The sequence below is a fragment of the Centropristis striata genome, chromosome 8, assembly GCF_030273125.1.
Source record: "Centropristis striata isolate RG_2023a ecotype Rhode Island chromosome 8, C.striata_1.0, whole genome shotgun sequence".
Lineage (NCBI taxonomy): Eukaryota > Metazoa > Chordata > Actinopteri > Perciformes > Serranidae > Centropristis > Centropristis striata.
Window position 1 is genome coordinate 15,297,083 of NC_081524.1, and position 18,411 is coordinate 15,315,493.

General features: G+C 37.1%; 2 protein-coding genes across 6 annotated transcripts in view; one reads left to right on the forward strand and one right to left on the reverse strand.

Moving 5' to 3' along the window:
• Nucleotides 1–9,333, forward strand: cep72 (centrosomal protein 72). 3 transcript variants are annotated; one of them, XM_059339755.1, is made up of 14 exons: nucleotides 1–180; nucleotides 419–546; nucleotides 1,392–1,584; nucleotides 1,736–1,844; nucleotides 3,062–3,207; nucleotides 3,301–3,359; nucleotides 3,446–3,488; nucleotides 4,317–4,517; nucleotides 4,631–4,812; nucleotides 4,941–5,034; nucleotides 5,129–5,307; nucleotides 5,798–5,924; nucleotides 7,178–7,289; nucleotides 8,128–9,333. In XM_059339755.1, exons 1-14 carry the CDS (start codon nucleotides 105–107, stop codon nucleotides 8,186–8,188), a joined length of 1,710 nt encoding a protein of 569 aa, XP_059195738.1. In that variant the 5' UTR covers nucleotides 1–104; the 3' UTR covers nucleotides 8,189–9,333. The 3 variants fall into 3 exon arrangements, with proteins under 3 accessions (XP_059195738.1, XP_059195737.1, XP_059195739.1); XM_059339754.1 differs by having other exon boundaries at nucleotides 4–180; nucleotides 3,059–3,207; XM_059339756.1 differs by lacking the exon at nucleotides 8,128–9,333 and adding an exon at nucleotides 7,390–7,770 and having other exon boundaries at nucleotides 4–180; nucleotides 3,059–3,207.
• LOC131976640 (tubulin polymerization-promoting protein) overlaps nucleotides 8,963–18,411 on the reverse strand; it is a 25,775-nt gene continuing 16,326 nt past the window's right edge. For all 3 annotated transcript variants that reach the window (XM_059339761.1, XM_059339762.1, XM_059339760.1), the window contains exons 4-5: nucleotides 12,295–12,448; nucleotides 8,963–11,022 (exon numbers count right to left, since the gene is read on the reverse strand). In XM_059339761.1, the coding sequence (XP_059195744.1) occupies nucleotides 10,813–11,022; nucleotides 12,295–12,448 (364 nt within the window). In that variant the 3' untranslated portion in view covers nucleotides 8,963–10,812. The remainder of the gene's footprint in view (nucleotides 11,023–12,294; nucleotides 12,449–18,411) is intronic.

Genomic DNA, 18,411 nt, shown 5'->3' on the forward strand with positions numbered 1-18,411 from the left:
TCACTACAGTAAGCAGGAGTTATTTTAACCGTTTGTAGAAAACAACAGCTATAGTTGGTTTAATTTCTTCCGAGCGTACCTGAAGGCAGCAAAAGTTCGAAAGTATGGCGGCGGAGTGTTTGACAACCATAACAGAGCAATGGATACGGGATAAGTTACAATTAAAACATCCCTGTCTCGGTAATGTTATCTCATTTTAATACAAGCATTTGAAATAATTAAATACTAGGTAAAGTTACGAGTGGAGCCGTGGCCTTTTGCTTTTGTTTTGTAAAAAAAATTGTAGCCAGTCACTTTCTAAAGCCTTAGCATCGCTGGCTAAGCTAACAAAGCTATAACATAAATAATTAATGTCACCTGCTACAAGCACCAGAAGCAAAGAATGCTAATTTATACAAATACTGTACTTTTTAAACAGGTGACGTCCGCTCACTGAGCCTTCCGGGGACGTATGAAGAGAAGATTAGACATCTGGGAAACGCACTGAATAACTTTGTTCGTCTGAAGTCTCTGGACCTCTCCTGCAATGCACTCGTCTCCATTGAGGTGGGTCTAAACCATAAACCATAAATAAAAACCATAGACTGTATATAAATAAGGTCTATGGTCTAAACTCTGGCTCACGTCCTTTAACTCAGCTATTCTCAACCCTGGGGTCCTGGTCGCGAGATGATTTCTGGGGGTCGCCAAATCATTTTGGAAGTCAGCTCTGTCTCCACTGTGTTAAAGTGTTCATGTGTTTTAGTCTTTTTGGTCACTTAATGTCTTTTTTTTGTCATTTTGTGTCTCTTTTGATCATTTTGTGTCTTTTATTGGTCATTTTGCGTCTTTTTTGGTCATTTTGTGTCCTTTATGTTCATTTTGTGTCTTTTTTTTAGTAATTTTGTGTCTTCTTTTGGTCATTTTGTGTCTTTTTATGGTCATGTTGTGGTCATTTTGTGTCTTTTTTTTTTAGTAATTTTGTTTCCTTTTTGGTCATTTTGTGTCTTTTTGGTCATTTTGTGTCCTTTTTGGTCATTTTGTGTCTTTTTTTTTTAGTAATTTTGTTTCCTTTTTGGTCATTTTGTGTCTTTTTTTTTAGTAATTTTGTGTCTTCTTTTGGTCATTTTGTTTCTTTTTGGCATGATCTGAACTGTGCGTGTGAGATTGTGTTCAGTGAGTGGGGGTCGCGGACAACATGCATGTTAAATTGGGGGTCATGACTCAAAAAGGTTGAGAACTACTGCTTTAACTGTACATGTTTTTATAGGTGTTAAAAATATCCATGAAATTCAACTTTGTTACAGATGAAAATGATTAACCACCCAACGCCCAGTTATCCCCTTTTGTTTAGTTTTTTGTTATACATTCTTATGAACGTATATTTTAATGCTGTATTGTTTCCTTCCCAGGGGGTTCTACATCTGAAAGTGCTCGAGAGGCTGATCCTGTACTATAACTGCATTCCTTCCCTTGAAGAGGTGAAAGTGCTCTATGAGCTGCCAGCTTTGAGAGAGCTGGACCTCAGGCTCAACCCTCTGACCAAAAGTTGCCCACAATACCGCTCTTCTCTGGTGCATGCCCTGCCCAACCTACGTAAACTAGGTAAGCCATAGCCATGTCACCCACATAGTGCTAATCTCATGTCAGCACAGGAACTGAGCTACCATGCTGAACCAAAATAATTACCACAAACGTTGTTGGGTGGCACTAATAAAGTGTCTTATATCTTTTTGTGTTGTCCCTTCCTTTCTAGATGGCTGTTCAGTCAGAGACACTGAGCGCAAAACTGCAATAATGCAGTTCTCCTCTGACATTCTGCCTCAGCAGAAGAGCTCATCTTTAAATCAGGTTGCTGACCAAAGGTATGCTGATTGTCAGATGCTTTAGTTTAATTTAGTTTTCTGGGTCTAGAATAGTATTAACCCTCTATAGCAGCTATTCTCAACCTTGGGGTCGGGACCCCAATTGGGGTCGCGAGATGATTTCTGGGGGTCGCCAAATCATTTTGGAAGTCAGCTCCACTGTGTTAAAGTGTTCATGTGTTTTACTGGTCATTTAATGTCTTTTTTTAGTCATTTTGTGTCTTTTTTGGTCAATTTGTGTCTTTTTTTTGTCATTTTGTTTCCTTTTTTTGGTAAATTTGTGTCTTTTTTTGTCATTTTGTGTCTTTTTTTTGGTCATTTTGTGTCTTTTTTGCTCGTTTTGTTTCCTTTTTTCGGTCATTTTGTTTCTTTTTTGGGTGATCTGAACTGTGCGTGTGAGATTCTGTTCAGTGAGCGGGGGTCGCGGACAACATGCATGTTAAATTGGGGGTCGCGACTTAAAAAGGTTGAGAACTGCTGCTCTATAGTACGGTGTTGCCCTCAGGCAACATACCCATTTTTGGCTTGTTAAATTTCTACAATGCATGTTTTTGAGTGATGCGATACTTTAAAAAAGAGGGAAGAGTATAGGGAACCAATAGTAATTCTTTATTTTGTCACATGACCTCTAGGAGGCCATATTGAAACCCTTTTTTGCAAGCATTTCCAAAACAAAAAGCTTTGCCATTTCACGCCACAAAAAAGTACTCAAAAAGTCATTTCCTGGCCCTTTTCCATCTGGAAAAATATATATTGCTGCTACTATTTCTACAGACAAGAAACCCGTTTACAAAATTTCCTTTCATGATGTTTTTAAATTTAAAATGTTTTGTATTTTACCCCGTTGAGGCTACTGAATATTTTACACATGTCTATTAAAAAAATAATGTTCAAATTGAAAAAAAACCCTCTCTTTTTCACTTATGGTACAATGTTGCCTACGGGTTTATTAAGTCTATTTTAAGACAAAAAAAATCACTCCAAACATTTTTTTCCCTAACTGGCATCATAATGCGTACCATAGAGGGTTAAAAAAACATAGTTTTTGGCATATTTGTAATTAATATTTTGCAAAAAAGGGAGTGACTCAGGTCTTTAATTATAAGGAAAGTGGACACTTACTGATCAGTGTAGAGTTTTAAGGTAAAAATGTTCAAACCTTGGGCAAAAAAAAGCTAAAGTTGAATCTCTGTTGTCTTGCTTGTGATTCCCAGAAGCAGTGATCAGAGACTGGCTTTAGTCGACCGCTTAACCAAGAGACTCTCTCTCCTCACTGACTCTGATGATATTGTGTTGAATTTTGTTGCGACGAATCATGGAGGAAGTGAAACTCAGTCGCACTCAGCTCACAAGGAGGCAGAAGGTGAGATATGAAAGTCCAAAAGATGATTCTCGAATCAAACTAGTCGTAATTATGCTTTGTTTTCTATTTACTTTAAACTGACTTCTGTCTTAGACCACAGAGAGGATGAATCAAAAGATTTTACAGACCAGAGGAGTTCTACTCCAAAACAGGTGATTTTTATTTCACTGAAGTTCAAGCAATATTATTAGTTTGCTTTTACAATATCATATTTACAGCATGTGCTCTTATTTTTTAGGAAGCAGCTAAATCCATCCTCCGATATCCTCCTGCAACATATGGTAAGTTTTTGCAGCTCTCGTTTCAAACAGTCAGTTGGAGATATAGAGTCAAGGAGCATGGAGAGTGAAACTGTTTCTCTTCTTTAGTCAATCAAATAACTCACCCTGCCTTACCTTAAATTTGTGAAGAAAACTTTTTTTCCCCTGGTGCCTCCACAGTGAAGGGGCAATCCAAAAACTGAGAATATTCTTCATGAGTTGAAGTGAACAGCAAAACTATATCAAAACATCCATTTACACAACTTGTGCAGTATAAGCCAAGTCTCATTTATCCAGTTATATGCTCAGTACTTCTCAAGGACTTTGTTTTTTGCAAAAAGCCTATTTAAAACTCTCCCACATAAACTCAAGTTGCGTGCCTGTGCAAGCTTGAGACTCAGTTTTCTTCATAAAGTTAAGGTAACAGAATGCTAATTAATAATAATAATAATAATAACAATACATTTTATTTGTAATGCACTTTACATTACAGGAAATCTCAAAGTGCTACAGGTTAAAAGCATAACATTCTAATTATAAAAGGGGGAAAAAACAGCTAAATTGACATACACATGGTCATTTTGGGATGAAGTATTCCATTAATCAAGAATTGGCATGTTTGTGATTGCAATCAACACTAATTTTTATTCAGTGATTTAAGTAGGCACTAAGGCTGGGTGAACACAGCTTAAATAATTTTGGGGGGAAATAGTTAAATAAAGGGCACTAAATCACATTTGTGTGTTCTCCACTAGGTGGAGACAGAAGCCAATTCTTCTTAAATTTTAATCATGAACTTCTATGGTAAATTAATATTGGTGTTTTATTATGTCATTAATATTTGACCAGAAAACAAAGAGTCCAAGGTGCAGCACATAAAAGGATCATCTCATAAAAGAAGCTCTACCTCAATAAAAGTGACTGAGAGACCAAAGGTGTCCTTTGGCCCGTATGTAGAGAAAGACAGACCTGTGACTGGAAAACAAAAGCAAAAGGACTTCCAGAAACAAACCAGACATGCAGCCAAGGGACATTACACCCCTAATCCTGGTGAGAATAATGTCTGTACTTAATAAAATCCTTTGTCAGACATCAATACACAACCACAAATAAAAAAACGTTCTTGGCACGTTGTTGAATTTATGTTTTCTACATTTTTCAAGATCAAAGTCATCGTCACAGTTCCTCATTGGTTAATATCCGGCCTCCTAGTCCCCGTCGTCCTGGTTTGAATCTGTCTGACCCCTCCAACCCCGTCTTACACCCCCCAAGACTGACCTACTCCAGCTTCAACGAGACAGAAGGGGGCTCCAGTCTGCCACAGCACGGAGAAAAGAAAAAAAGGGTGGGTAGTTAACTCAATCTTCTGACGATTTCACATACTGGATTGTTATTTTTTTGTTATAATTACTTGGGGTAAAAGCATTTGAGGTTGTTTCCTTTCCCATATCAACTAATCTCCCCCCCCCCCAGGGTAGTTATAGGAAACCCCTGGAGATGCTCCTCAACCTCGTGGACAAACACTGGACGGGTGAAAGGTCACTGCATCATAACAACAACTTCCTGTGTGAGTTGGGAGTTTGGTTTGGGGAACGCGGTATCTGATTCCAGGAGCCTGAACATAATGAAGGTCTTCTCATCATTTCTATTTTTGGCTCTAGCTCAGGCAGTCCAGATCCTCTCTATGATGGAAAACGATATTTCCAGTCGGGAGGCTGAGGTCAGAACCTTAAGACGGGAAACTGAAGCACTGAACTTTCAAGCGGCTGCACAAGAGAAAGAGCACAAAACTGAAGTGTGTAACCTCTCTGCTCAGCTGGAGGAAGCTCGCAGTGCAGTTGTGAGTGGATTCAGCTAAAGAAAACAATGTGGAACTTTAGGAGGCCTTGTAGAACCTGATAATGTAATAAATTCCCGATAATGTAATAAAAATCTGCACTTGAGTCCATTGAAAATGTAATAAAACCTGATAATGTAATACATGTTTTTACCAATAATGTAATAAAGTATAACATTAATGGAGGTTATTACATTATCAGGTTAGCCTTCATTTTGCAAGTCCTGATAATGTAATAATTCCCCAATATTGTAATAATTTACCAGCAGACCACCCATTACTTGGGTTCAAGTGGTGATACTGTGTATCAACTCTAGCTCCAGAGCTCTAGCGCCACCAACAGGTCAAAGGTGAATCTTTATTCACTTTTGACCAAAGTGCAGATTTTTATTACATTATCAGGGTTATTACATTATCGGGAATTTATTACATTATCAGGTTCGACAGGCCTTGATATTTTTAATGAGTATTTACTGTCTTTCCTCTGACACAGGGCAAACTAAACGAGCAGCTGAGGATTGTCTTGGAGGAAAATGTTGCTCTACAGAAACAGCTCATCAAGTTAGAACGACAGTATCTCAAGTCTATGATGAAAAGTTCACCTGTTACTCAGATTAAAGGTGGGTCTGTTTTAGGAAACAAGCTCAGGATCTGTATTAAACATTTCCTTTAAAAAAAAAAGTTGTTGCACAAACTATAAAATGGTATTTTTATTTATTTAATTATTTTTAAATATACACTACTGGTCAAAAGTTTTAGAACACACCAACTTTTCCAGAATTTAATTAAAAATGATGCAGTTTAATGTCTCAGTGTACTCTGAAATTAATGCACATTTGCAACATTTTAAATTCTTGATTGAGCATGATAGTGTTTTGAAAGTGAAAAAAAGATTCAAAATCACATTTTATGTTGGACTAAAGGACTAAAAAAAGACACAAAATGACCAAAAAAAGACACAAAATGACAAAAAAAGACACCAAAAGACACAAAATGACTTACAAAGACATGAAAAGAATTCAAAAATGGACAAAATAGCCCAAGACTCCATAGAGTTAAGTTGTTAACCCATTTCTTGTTCCCTGAAAAAGGCCTACTTGTATAATTCTGAAATGTACATTATTTTTCAGTTTTGGTTAAGCTTACCTTTTTTTATTTACCTCTGGCAGTTCACCACTTACCTTTGTACCCTTTCAAGCTGTTCATTTGACTTGAACTGCTTGAATTTCAATAAAAAACTGGAATAATTGGGGTGTTCTAAAACTTTTGACCGGTAGTGTATGTTGATTTTTTAGCATCACTATTGCTTCACCTATTTTATTAGGGCCTCGGGGCAATCACACCGAGCACTCCTGTTATACTGTGGATTTCTTCTTATTCCTCTTGCGGACGCAATTTCGTCCCGCTACTAGTCCTGCAACTCGAAGAGTTGTCCTGCAACTCGAAGAGTTGCAGGACAAATTATATATCAAAACGTGCGATTTGATCGGGATCGGTGTGCTATTACTTTTCTCTATGGAATACAAATTTTTCGCGACAAAAATTAAATAAATACTTGAAGAGGAATGTTTGTTGTAGGTGTGCGCCTTGTATATTATATAGTATCATAACATTACTAGTATTACTTGTTTGAAATCTTTGAAGAATCTCATCATAGTGTACACACACCGGCAGTAGCCCCCGTGGCCCTTTCAAAATTTCCCCCAGAGGAAATTTTCTAGTTTAATTATTATGTTTATTTGTATTTTTTCATCTCTTTTTTAAAAAAAAAGGATTTTTATATTATTCTTTATTATTTTTAATGAAGTCTTTATTTTTCAAACTAAATATTCATTATCACTATTACTGTCTCTCTGTGCCTGCAAACCCTTAGAGGCTCAGACTGAAGTGGAGGAGCTGAGGAAAGAGATCGAGGCGTTGAGGGAGAAGGTCCAGGAGGCGGAGAAAGTTAAAGATTTGTCAAATATGCTGCAAGAAAGTCACAGGTAAGAAAATGGAGCCATCTTAGGCTACATTTACATGATGACGGTCTGAACAGAAGACGCAAAAGTGGCGTCACGTCTTCACTTTTTATTCCTCGTTTAGACGAGTGTTTTCGGGAGGAAATCTGCTGATACGGTGATCTAAAGTGTGTGAAATTGGATTGTATGCAGCCAGGCGGCATCACTTAAAGCCATAAGAGCATCTTTGGGCATGCAGAAGTTTTCACGCCACACATTTTCATCAGCTACTCCTTCCACAAAGTTCTCCACCATCACTAGATCTCCCAGGTCTCGTTCACAGCCGTCTGGCTCCTCCCACCAATTGCTGCATCCAGAATGTGATGGAGGTAATTCCAGATCCTTCTCTGTTCACTAATACTATCTGTACATATCCTGGACATTTGGTGGAAAGACTCGTGTAAGTTTATTAGAGCTGCCAGAGCAGCTTGAAGGTCCCACCATGGAAATAATCCCACACGTTTGTTTATTTCCTGTACTGGAGCATGTATGTGACGTAAACACATACGTGACGTGAGCAGATCAGATCAGAGTTTTGTGTCTTGTCAGTGTAGACGACACGCTACGGAGGAGAGGATTTAACTTTTACACTTTGGAGGGTGGTTTCAGATTTTTGCGTCTTTAAGCCCCCAAAACGCCGTCACCGTCTAAACGAAAGGCACTTCACATAAAATATTTTGTCAGTTTTACCCGCAAGCGTCCTCGTGTAAACGGAGCCTTAGTGTTGACACTTGGTTTGTCTGTATCCACACACCAACAACTATCATGTTCTCAAACCAGCCCACTTTGTTGTTTGTGATCTGTGTCTCTATGTGTACTGCAGGTCCCTGGTGGCCACCAATGAGTGTTTGCTAGCTGAGCTGAAGGGAAGTGGAGAACTTTAAAGAGGAATTTGAATGAAAGATGCACACTGGGAGGAAAATAACAAAGCAAGACGATGACGAGCGTCATATTGGCTTTACATTGGCTGCACCAGGCCCAGCAGCAACACACTGTTTTTAATCATTTTTAGCCCATATCACTGCAGTGTACATTTAAATGTTGTGTATATTAAGTTCCTAGTCTTTCTGAAACATGTGTTTATTATTTAAAAAAAGATTGTATAGGCTGCGTTTGCTGGATGTAAACAGTAACGGGGAAAGGCAATTCATTCAAGGATGTTTGTGTATAAGTGTGTGACAGGGCTGTTATGGTAAATTATTTTAAGGGGGAAAATGTTAGTGAGAAGGTCATAATGTATTTCCTGGATCAGTGGCAAGATTGTGTCTCTCTTAGCTGCCTTCCCCCATTTTTTTTTTTTTTTTTTTAGGTCACTCGTGTCTCCATCTGCTTTGTACACTGCAGTGGAATGAATGCATCTAGATTCCAGCTGCACTGTGACTTTATTTATACCGCTGCCTTCAGGCTGCAGAGCTACACACACACACACACACACACACACACACACACACACACACACACTTTCCTCTCACAAACACTAATGCAAGACCTGGCAAAGGTTATGATGTGGATACTACTACATAAACTGAATGTAGCTTTTTGTTTAAAGTGAATGTTACAGGTCAGTGGCTGCTGCTACTGATGGGGAGTTTCACAGTGTTCCCAAATAAGAATATAAAACATTGTGTTTTGACTGACAACCTGCAACCTACTCAGCACAGGTTCTCAGGTGTTTTTTTATTTTCAGTAATGCACCACAAATCATGAACACACATTAAGAGGTCTAAAGAACAAGAACAAAAACACAATGCATGCACTGGGGCACAATAGTACATCATTAAAAGTTATTTGAATAAAAAATAAGACAATATTGTTTCTCCACATTAAAGGTGCACAGTATTTGGCATTAAGCACAAAAAAACAGATCGAGCTACTGCAGCAGACAAAAACTAACACACTGATAGCTGCTAGTTTTGGACTTGATGCATGATTCTTCATCAGCTGAGGCTACAGGTAGTGCGTGACACAAACACTGTCACTATGTTGGAAAAATATTTTACAAAAGTAGAGGACTTGTTTGCAATTTTCCCTTTTATCTCCTACCGTATGTGAGGATACAGTAGTAAAGCCCTGCTTTTGTTCAGTTGAATTTGTGCTTTTGATGACCGTACTGCACATTAAAGGTACTTTAAATCTTTACTAACAACAAATATAATAGAATGGAAGCGTAGCTGACTTTGTATGTACAAGTTGATACATATTGATTTCAAGCAATACAAGATTTGATCATGATCCCACAATTTCATTACTTGTTTTTTTTTTATCAAGAAAATATTGAAGTCTGTCCAGTAGTCTGTCCTCACAGCAGTTCAGATAAGATATGACAAATTCCTACTGTCATCTATATGCTTCTGAATCAAATGCAATATACATAAACATGCACAAAGTACAGCAATACAGAAAAACAACAAGATATGAAGCCAGTGTCATAAATTAAGCCATGTGGCTATAATGTTTTAGAATATACACAATCTTACCACAAATATATTAGAACTACAGTATAGAAATCTGACAAGGAAATATAAGTAAAATGTTAAAAATACAATCTTGTACAACTGAGCTCATCTACTGTGGTTAGAGCATCCTTCAGCTGAATTTAACCAATTTAAAATTAAAAATGCATGTCATGTATAAGAGAAAATGGGTCCTATTGTATTTTTTTTCTTTGTTGAAATGTTATTAGCAGGCATATTTAAAAGGTTTGCATGGTTTGTTTTTTTTATGTTTTACATATTCACAAAAGTAAGAAGATATGACCGGTCTAACAGTTAACTACACTATTTATATTTGCAAAATAATTAAAATATTGACAAAACATTATTATTTTCTTGGTTTGAGCTGAAGGCAAATTATTCAAATAACAGTGTAAGCTTATAAAATAAAAAATGAACAGCAGATTTTTTTTTTTTTAAAGACTTAACAGTTGACAAGTGGGGATGGCAGACAGATAACACTGAATATGAAACAATTAAAGTTCTCAAAAGAAATCAACATTGCTAATATCTGTCAGAAATGTGCCAATTCTCATTGAAACTCTGAAAAACAAATTAAAAATGCATTTCTTCGGCTAAATACGGGATTAGAAAATTTTTCATTAAAAAGTGCAATGTTATTAATTCATCAAACTGTTGTCCCACTTTTGTTTTTCTTGGCATGTTGTTCATTGTGCTCAATAAATATTATAAGGCCCTATCATAACAACAAAGCTTCAATATATTCATAGCATAGCAGTTTGCTCGTTTGTTGTCTTCAGTGTTTGGCAGTAACTTGCAATCAGACAGGAATGTACCAGCTGGTGATGACTTTGTAAAAATAGATGTAAACAGTTTTCCAGTTCTCACACTTCTCAAAGAGAGGAACTCAAAAACATCTCTCTCTCATACACACATACGCACAAAATAGATGGGTGGGAAAATATATGAAATTCGATTATTTTGTGCTTTCTTTGAGTACTCTTTTAATAGAAAATTATCCTAGTTGATCAAATGTTTTTTTCCTATCCTCACCCTCACATGGGTTTGCCCACTGTGGGTTTATTTATTTTCTTTTCGTACGACCCTTTGTGTTTGTATCCCGAGACGTATCCTGAAGTGTCGACCACGTCCACTCGTCCCGCCTTACCCTTTCCGCGTCCGCTGTCGTCAAAACGCTCCTTATGTGACCCTGTAAACTTTGTGGGGTCCGTGAGGCGGCTCACTGTCGGAGAAGCCACAGCTCTCTGCAAAGAAGTTTAAAACAACATTTGAGTTGATTCTGCATTTGCTGCTATGAAAAGTAAAATCATAATTTTTTAAAAAGAAGGCCATCAAAAGTTTTCAGGATCTGAAAAATCAATATGGACTAAACAGTCAAGATTTATTCAGATATTTACAGATGCAGCATTATATGGAGCAAACTATAAAAAAGTTTAATTTAGATGAGCTAGAATCAGGATTCATTAAATTATTCATCTCAGCATATGATTCAGACCAGGGAAAGAAATTAATCGCAAAACTATATAAAGAAGTCGAAAGACTAAAGGGCAATAATACATCATATATAAAAGAAAAGTGGGGAAAAGAGGCTGGGAGGGTGTTATCAGAAGAGGACTGGGAGAAGGTAAATGAAGGACAGTGGAAAACAACATGCTCCCTCTCATGGAGAGAATATGGTTGGAAAAATATTGTAAGATACTTTATTACACCGACAACAGAAATCTCGAGACACACGATGTTGGAGACTGTGTGGGGAAGATAAGGCCAATCATTTTCATATCTTTTGGGGATGCCCTGGTATTATACCTTATTGGCAGGATTTAAAGAAGAGTATGGAAAAAATTCTGAAAGTGCATTTGAAGTCTTATATTTGGGAAAAGAGAACCAGGAGATTACAAGGTCAGGAGAAAAATACATATTTCGAATAATGTTGGTGGCGGCTAAAAAGGTCATCACCAGAAAATGGCTAAAAACAGAAGCACCAAAAATAGAGGATTGAGTAGAGGTAATGCTGGATATATATAGAATGGAGAAGCTGACTTTCTCAACTAGACTAAAAACAGATACTTTTATAATATACTGGAAAAACTGGGTTGATTTTGTGTCTCCATTGAGAGCAGACTTTGTATAGTAAGGGTGCTGTGTATTGTAGATTATTGACCCCCTTGGTTCAGGCTACACACTTGTTCATTGTTCATATGTTTATTTGATATGTTTACCCTCCAACGGGAGAAAAAGGGACGATGCAAGAGAGGTATGAAAATAAGGAGAGTAGTGGAGAAAGGTTTCATTTTACTTCTACTGTAACTTTACTTGATAATTTGTGTCAAACTATGTCTGCTCCGTGGTGGAGAAGTATGCAAATATTCTACTAATGTTGGAAAATTGTACAGCACATGTAAAATGTCGATGGAATGTTGATATGTGGAATCAATTAAAAAATAAACAAATAGATAATAGATAATAAAAAAGAAAAAAAAGAAAAGTCAAGTCATATGAATTTCTCTGGGCCTTACTGTGACTCCTGCGATGACCGGCCCCTTCCCCTCAATCAGTTTGAAGACCTCGGCCTCAGCCTCATCTCCAGTTTTTTCTTTATATTTCTTCCTGGCCAGTTCTCCAAGTGCATTCTTGAACTCGTCGTATGTGATGGTGCGACTGGATTTCTTCCTGTAATGTAGGTGGAAAAGTAGCTTAAGTATCGGATAACACTTGTCAGATTATAATAGCACATACAGTAAAACCCCCACAGAAAAATGTTTCTGCTGAAGTGCGTCTCCAGGGACAGAAATGTTGTAATGATGCTTGTTTTTCTGCAGCCTCTCGGTCAGGGATGGATTACTTAACGTGCATCCGGGATCAGGCCCAGGGGGAAAAAGTGTCGATGGCCCCTTCAACTGCAAAATATCACTCGAAAAGACATGCACCAACAAGAAATTAGCCTCAGATAGCCTCCCCTTCCTCTGAAGCAAGGGCTAGTAATGTACTCTACACTCTCAGAAAATAAAGTACAGAATTGTACCTTTAGCCATTACCCTCAGAAGCTACAATTTTGTACCCTTGACACTGTCATAACATACAATATTGACTGGATGATTAGTCATTTTTCATACCTGCTAATCTGCTCACAAAACAACATTTTATATCAAGGCTACTCAAAAATGGTTAGAAGTTAAAATCGTCATTGAAGACTTGAGGAAACAGTGAAACCTTCACATTTAAAAAGTATAACTACTGCTGAAGAAAGACTAAATAATTATTTAAGCAATAATTAATATTTAGGCTACTGCCATCTGTAGAGCTTAACACAGACTGTCTATTGTACCCCAGCATGTAGAAGAAAGGGTACATATACGTACCTTTTACCACTTGGGTACACATCTGTACCTTTTGGGCCCTCAAAAAGGTACATATAGGTACATTAAGGTCCAATAGTTGGCCCTAGGGGGTACATTAGTGTAGACTGTACATTGGGGTACAAAAAAGGACTCTTACTGTACCGCTATTTCTGAGAGTGTACCATGTGCAGACAATTCTACTTTTATGGATGTTCCATATCATAACAACTAGATTTAACTAAATATCTTGGTCGAAAAATCACTGCACCTCCAAAGCACTGAAGCACTCCCAGCTGGGCACTTTCAGAAATAACTTTCAAAGAACTTGGCATTTTTAGCTGACCGAAAGTCTGTGTCTTGCTCCTATGTAGGAGAGGAGGTGGGGCCTTTTTGTGTTTTACGCCCAAGGGCCCATTGTCTCATAAAGCGCCCATGCTCTCAGTAGAGAGAAAGCTTAAAACGAGAGCAGACAGAGCCATGTGTGATCACTTCAACATGGCAGATGTAAGACACAGCATGGAGATGGTATCCTGCTGAGATAAACAACAAGAAAACGTTCACTGTTTGGATCTTGCCTCCTCGTATTTAACTGTTGTCTGAGCAACCCCACAGTTTCACACACACACCTGTAAGCTGTATATGTGACTGTCTCTTCATATCATGCATCATATTGTGTGCAGCTGTGTAGCTCAGCTCCAGTAGTCGGACCTGCTGAATCTTTCTCTTCTCATTTATAAGGTCAAACTGTTGTAAGCAGTGACAGAACCATAGCACAGATCATCATCATCAATCATTCTCCTTCTGAGAGTGCTCTAGTTGTTTAACTGGCCTTTTGCCCGTTTGACTTCCATGTAAAAAGTGCATAGTAACACAAACACAAACAGCCATTGCCGTGGTGATAAATCACCTAAACAACAACCTATAAAGCTAGCAGTCTTCCTGGGCAACCTGCTGTCATAGCAACAAGCTACAGTAAACAGGGATGTTTGGGTTTATTATTAATTTGACTCATCCAGTGAGCGGTTTTGTTTGGGCGATTCATCAGTGTTGAACATTTGAGAGCTCCGTTACTCTAAGCCTGTTCCATGCTGCCTATTGTCAGACGGGAAACTGGACTTCCCACTGCCGGTTCTGTCCGAGGAAGATAACTGTTTGTCCTTTACAGATCTCCCCATAGTGAGCTATTCAATCCTCCAAAGTATATATATATATATATATATATATATATATACCCTACCGGTCAAAAGTTTTAGAACACCCCAATTTTTCCAGTTTTTTATTGAAATTCAAGCAGTTCAAGTCAAATGAACAGCTTGAAAGGGTACAAAGGTAAGTGGTGAACTGCCATAGGTAAATAAAAAAAGGTAAGCTTAACCAAAACTGAAAAATAATGTACATTTCAGAATTATACAAGTAGGCCTTTTTCAGGGAACAAGAAATGGGTTATGGGCTTTTTTTGGTCATTTTGTGTCTTTTTTTAATCATTTTGTGTCTTTTTTTGGTCATTTTGTGTCTTTTTGTGTCTTTTTTTGGTCATTCTGTGTCTTTTTTTTAGTCCTTTAGTCCAACATAAAATGTGATTTTGAATCTTTTTTTTACTTTCAAAACACTATCATGCTCAATAAAGAATTTTAAATGTTGCAAATGTGCATTAATTTCAGAGTTTAATATTAAACTGACATTAAACTGCATCATTTTCAATTCAATTCTGGAAAAGTTGGTGTGTTCTAAAACTTTTGACCAGTAGTGTATGTATAAATGATTAAGCTGCCTGAATACACAGCAAATCATTATCTGAGGAGGCTGCAATAAGGTGAAGAAGGACAAAGGTTGGAGTGCGAGTGGAGCTTTATTTTATTTCTGGATGCTACAGTAGCTGACCTGCTGTTTATTTACATAGTTGAACCATCTGCAGTACATGATCCATACGGATCTGACACACAGTAGAATCTGTTTCATGCTAAAATGCTCCCACACTGCCTCTGATCGTGTTCAGTGATGAGGAAATACCACCAAAGCCTAGAAAACAACCCCACCATGTTAGTAATTAATTAGTCCACGCCAGATTTCTACCTCATCTATAGTTTATGCTGTGGTATTCTGGCTCCAAGCAGGCAGACAGCAATGTGAGACTCAATGTGGTGCAGCAGACCTCCACACCCACAATAAATACAGACTCATCCAGCCATACTGTGATTAGCCAGTGCTCATTAAGATGTTTAATTTTTCGTGTGCAGGCAAAGAGCTTTGACACTGATTAAAGGCAAAGTGCAGATCTGCATCTCTGGCATGGCAGCTCCCCGGCTCAGTCATGCCTGGAGTCAGGAACCACATGAAATGAGCCCTTCCCCCAGTCTGCACCTCTTTTTATCCGCTGGCTGGTTCTGAAGTGTTCGCACACCATGCACTCTACTGTATCCTCCGCCACCCAGCTGTGGTTCACAATGGTTACAATTTATGAGGTAAATAAGTATCAAACAGGGGTTCTTATGTATAAAGTAATTTGCCTTCCTGCATCTTTACCTAACTTTTTTCATAGTTACTTTGAGTTTAATTCTCATTATCATGCACATCTTACAAGAAGAAAGAATGATTTACATATTCCTTTCTGTAGGACCTCTGTTGCCAAATTCTCATTTGTTTATCAAGGTACAGTGGAATGACATAAAACATCTAACAGAATCATGTTCCTCTTTAAATACTTTTAAGACCAAGCTCAAAAAATCCCTATAGATGTTCTACACCTTTGTATTTGTTTTGTTTAAATTTTGTTTGTATTTTTTTATTTATTTTTTATTTTCATCTAGCTATGTAATTTAAGTAAAGTATAGTTACTTATAGGTTTAAGAGGGAGGGTCGCGTATATAAGCCCTTTGGGCTTTTTGATCTTTCCTGCATTTTCTTTTACTGTTTCTTGTACTGTTATTTCCTAACGATTGTATGTTTTTTAAGTGCAAACAACAATTAAAAAAAAAAAAATGCATGCTGGAAAAAATCCACTATGCTGTATGTCATAAGCTGTAAAAAATAATGTGCATGTGCTGTATGTGGATCTGATATGAGATTTTACAAGATCTAGAGCCTGGTCTAACAAGCTTTCAGGGCTAGTATGTATGTGGTGCCTTTTACAGACATCTTACTTAACTTTAAGACTTCCAAACTATTAATTCACCTTTTATTATTATTTTTATTATTTTGTTTAACTTATTCAATGACATATTTATTTGTTTTTATTCTCTCTTTCTTCCATATATCTAATGTAGTTGCAGATGGGGTCAGTGGGAGTGGAAATTTGTGTATCTGGGGTAGAACATTATCTGTCACTTTAATAGTATATACACTACCGGTCAAAAGTTTTAGAACACCCCAATTTTTCCAGTTTTTTATTGAAATTCAAGCAGTTCAAGTCAAATGAACAGCTTGAAAGGGTACAAAGGTAAGTGGTGAACTGCCAGAGGTAAATAAAAAAAGGTAAGCTTAACCAAAACTGAAAAATAATGTACATTTCAGAATTATACAAGTAGGCCTTTTTCAGGGAACAAGAAATGGGTTAACAACTTAACTCTATGGAGTCTTGGGCTATTTTGTCCATTTTTGAATTCTTTTCATGTCTTTGTAAGTCTTTTTGTGTCTTTTTTGGTCATTTTGTGTCTTTTTTAAGTCATTTTGTGTCTTTTGGTGTCTTTTTTTGGTCATTTTGTGTCTTTTTTTAGTCCTTTAGTTCAACATAAAATGTGATTTTGAATCTTTTTTTTACTTTCAAAACACTATCATGCTCAATAAAGAATTTTAAATGTTGCAAATGTGCATTAATTTCAGAGTACACTGAGACATTAAACTGCATCATTTTCAATTAAATGAGGTTCAGACGACAGACACTTAAAACTCTGATTGAAGAGCCTAATGTATACACATTCTGCACAGATTCGCTGTGTAAAGCATCGCAGGCATGGAACAGGTTCTTCCTTAAGTTGCACCTTATTGTTTGCACATTTCTAAATATTCCTCACCAATGGAGTGGGAGGTAAACAAGCTTAATTCCTGTAGTCAGCGTTAACTTCGTCTATAATCTTGCCAAGAAAAGTGTTCATAGCAGTAAACATGAACACCCATCGCCATGCCAACTGTGAAGGTGTTGATGTGGGTGACTTGTGTTCCTGAAAAACAAACTTTGCTGTACAAATGTGAGACATTTGTCAAGTTTACTGTGGGAAGGCATGACTGTTTGATTATATTCATATGTCTAAGTAAGTAGTTCTCAACCTTTTTGAGTCGTAACCCCCACTCACTGAACACAATCTCACACGCACAGTTCAGATCACCCAAAAAAGAAACAAAATGACAAAAAAAGACACAAAATGCCCAAAAAAGACACAAAATGACTAAAAAAAAAGGACACAAAATGACCAAAAAGGAAACAAAATGACCAAAAAAGACACAAAATGACCAAAAAAGACACAAAATGACAAAAACAAGACATAAAATGACTAAAAAAAGGACACAAAATGACAAAAAAAGACACAAATTGACCACAAAATGATAAAAAAAGACACAAAATGATAAAAAAAGACACAAAATGACCAAAAAAAGACACAAAATGACCAAACAAGACACAAAATGACTAAAAAAAAAGGCATTCAGTGACTAAAAATACTAAAACACATTAACACATGTTTGGTGACCCCCAGAAATCATCTCACGACCCCAACTGGGGTCCCAACCCCAAGGTTGAGAACAGCTGGTCTAAGTCAATGTAAGTCTCATACATGGCTTTTGATCGGTAATAATTTGGGAGTGAATCCTGACACAGGCTTCCTGTATATCTTCTGTAATGTGCATTTTTAATCTTGGAAACAAAAAGGTGCATTGACAGATTGATTAGAGAGCAGAATACTTGATTTCAAATACCTTTTTAAATGAGTGATGTGCTTGATTAGTCATCATTAAGAACACCTCTATTTCAAATGTCTTGATACTTGATGCACAATAAATCAGAAATTCAAAAAATATAATCATTTTAGTTTCCACTGTGCTCTATTTTTGTAACGGTAGTTGGAAGTCAGTAAGTTCTAGTTTTGTGGATTTTTTTAGGCCTTCAGTACCCATGAAGCTGCTTTTGACATATTCTATCTTTCCTGAATGTTATAAACACAGGAATAAACAGTTTCAAACTGAAAAATCACACTAAAAACCATTTTGGAATCTCCTGTATATAAAAGTGTGTACACAAAGTGACTGAGATTGAACTACAGTGGTTACAAAGCAGCAGAAGATGGAAAATCCACTAAATCAATG

Excerpts from the sequence above, each read along its gene's own strand:
- cep72 (XM_059339754.1), top strand. The coding sequence starts at position 105 with ATGGCGGCGGAGTGTTTGACAACCATAACAGAGCAATGGATACGGGAT. Across the intron at positions 3,489-4,316 it reads ATATCCTCCTGCAACATATG|AAAACAAAGAGTCCAAGGTG; the intron begins GTAAGTTTTTGC and ends ATATTTGACCAG. Across the intron at positions 7,290-8,127 it reads ATGCTGCAAGAAAGTCACAG|GTCCCTGGTGGCCACCAATG; the intron begins GTAAGAAAATGG and ends TGTGTACTGCAG.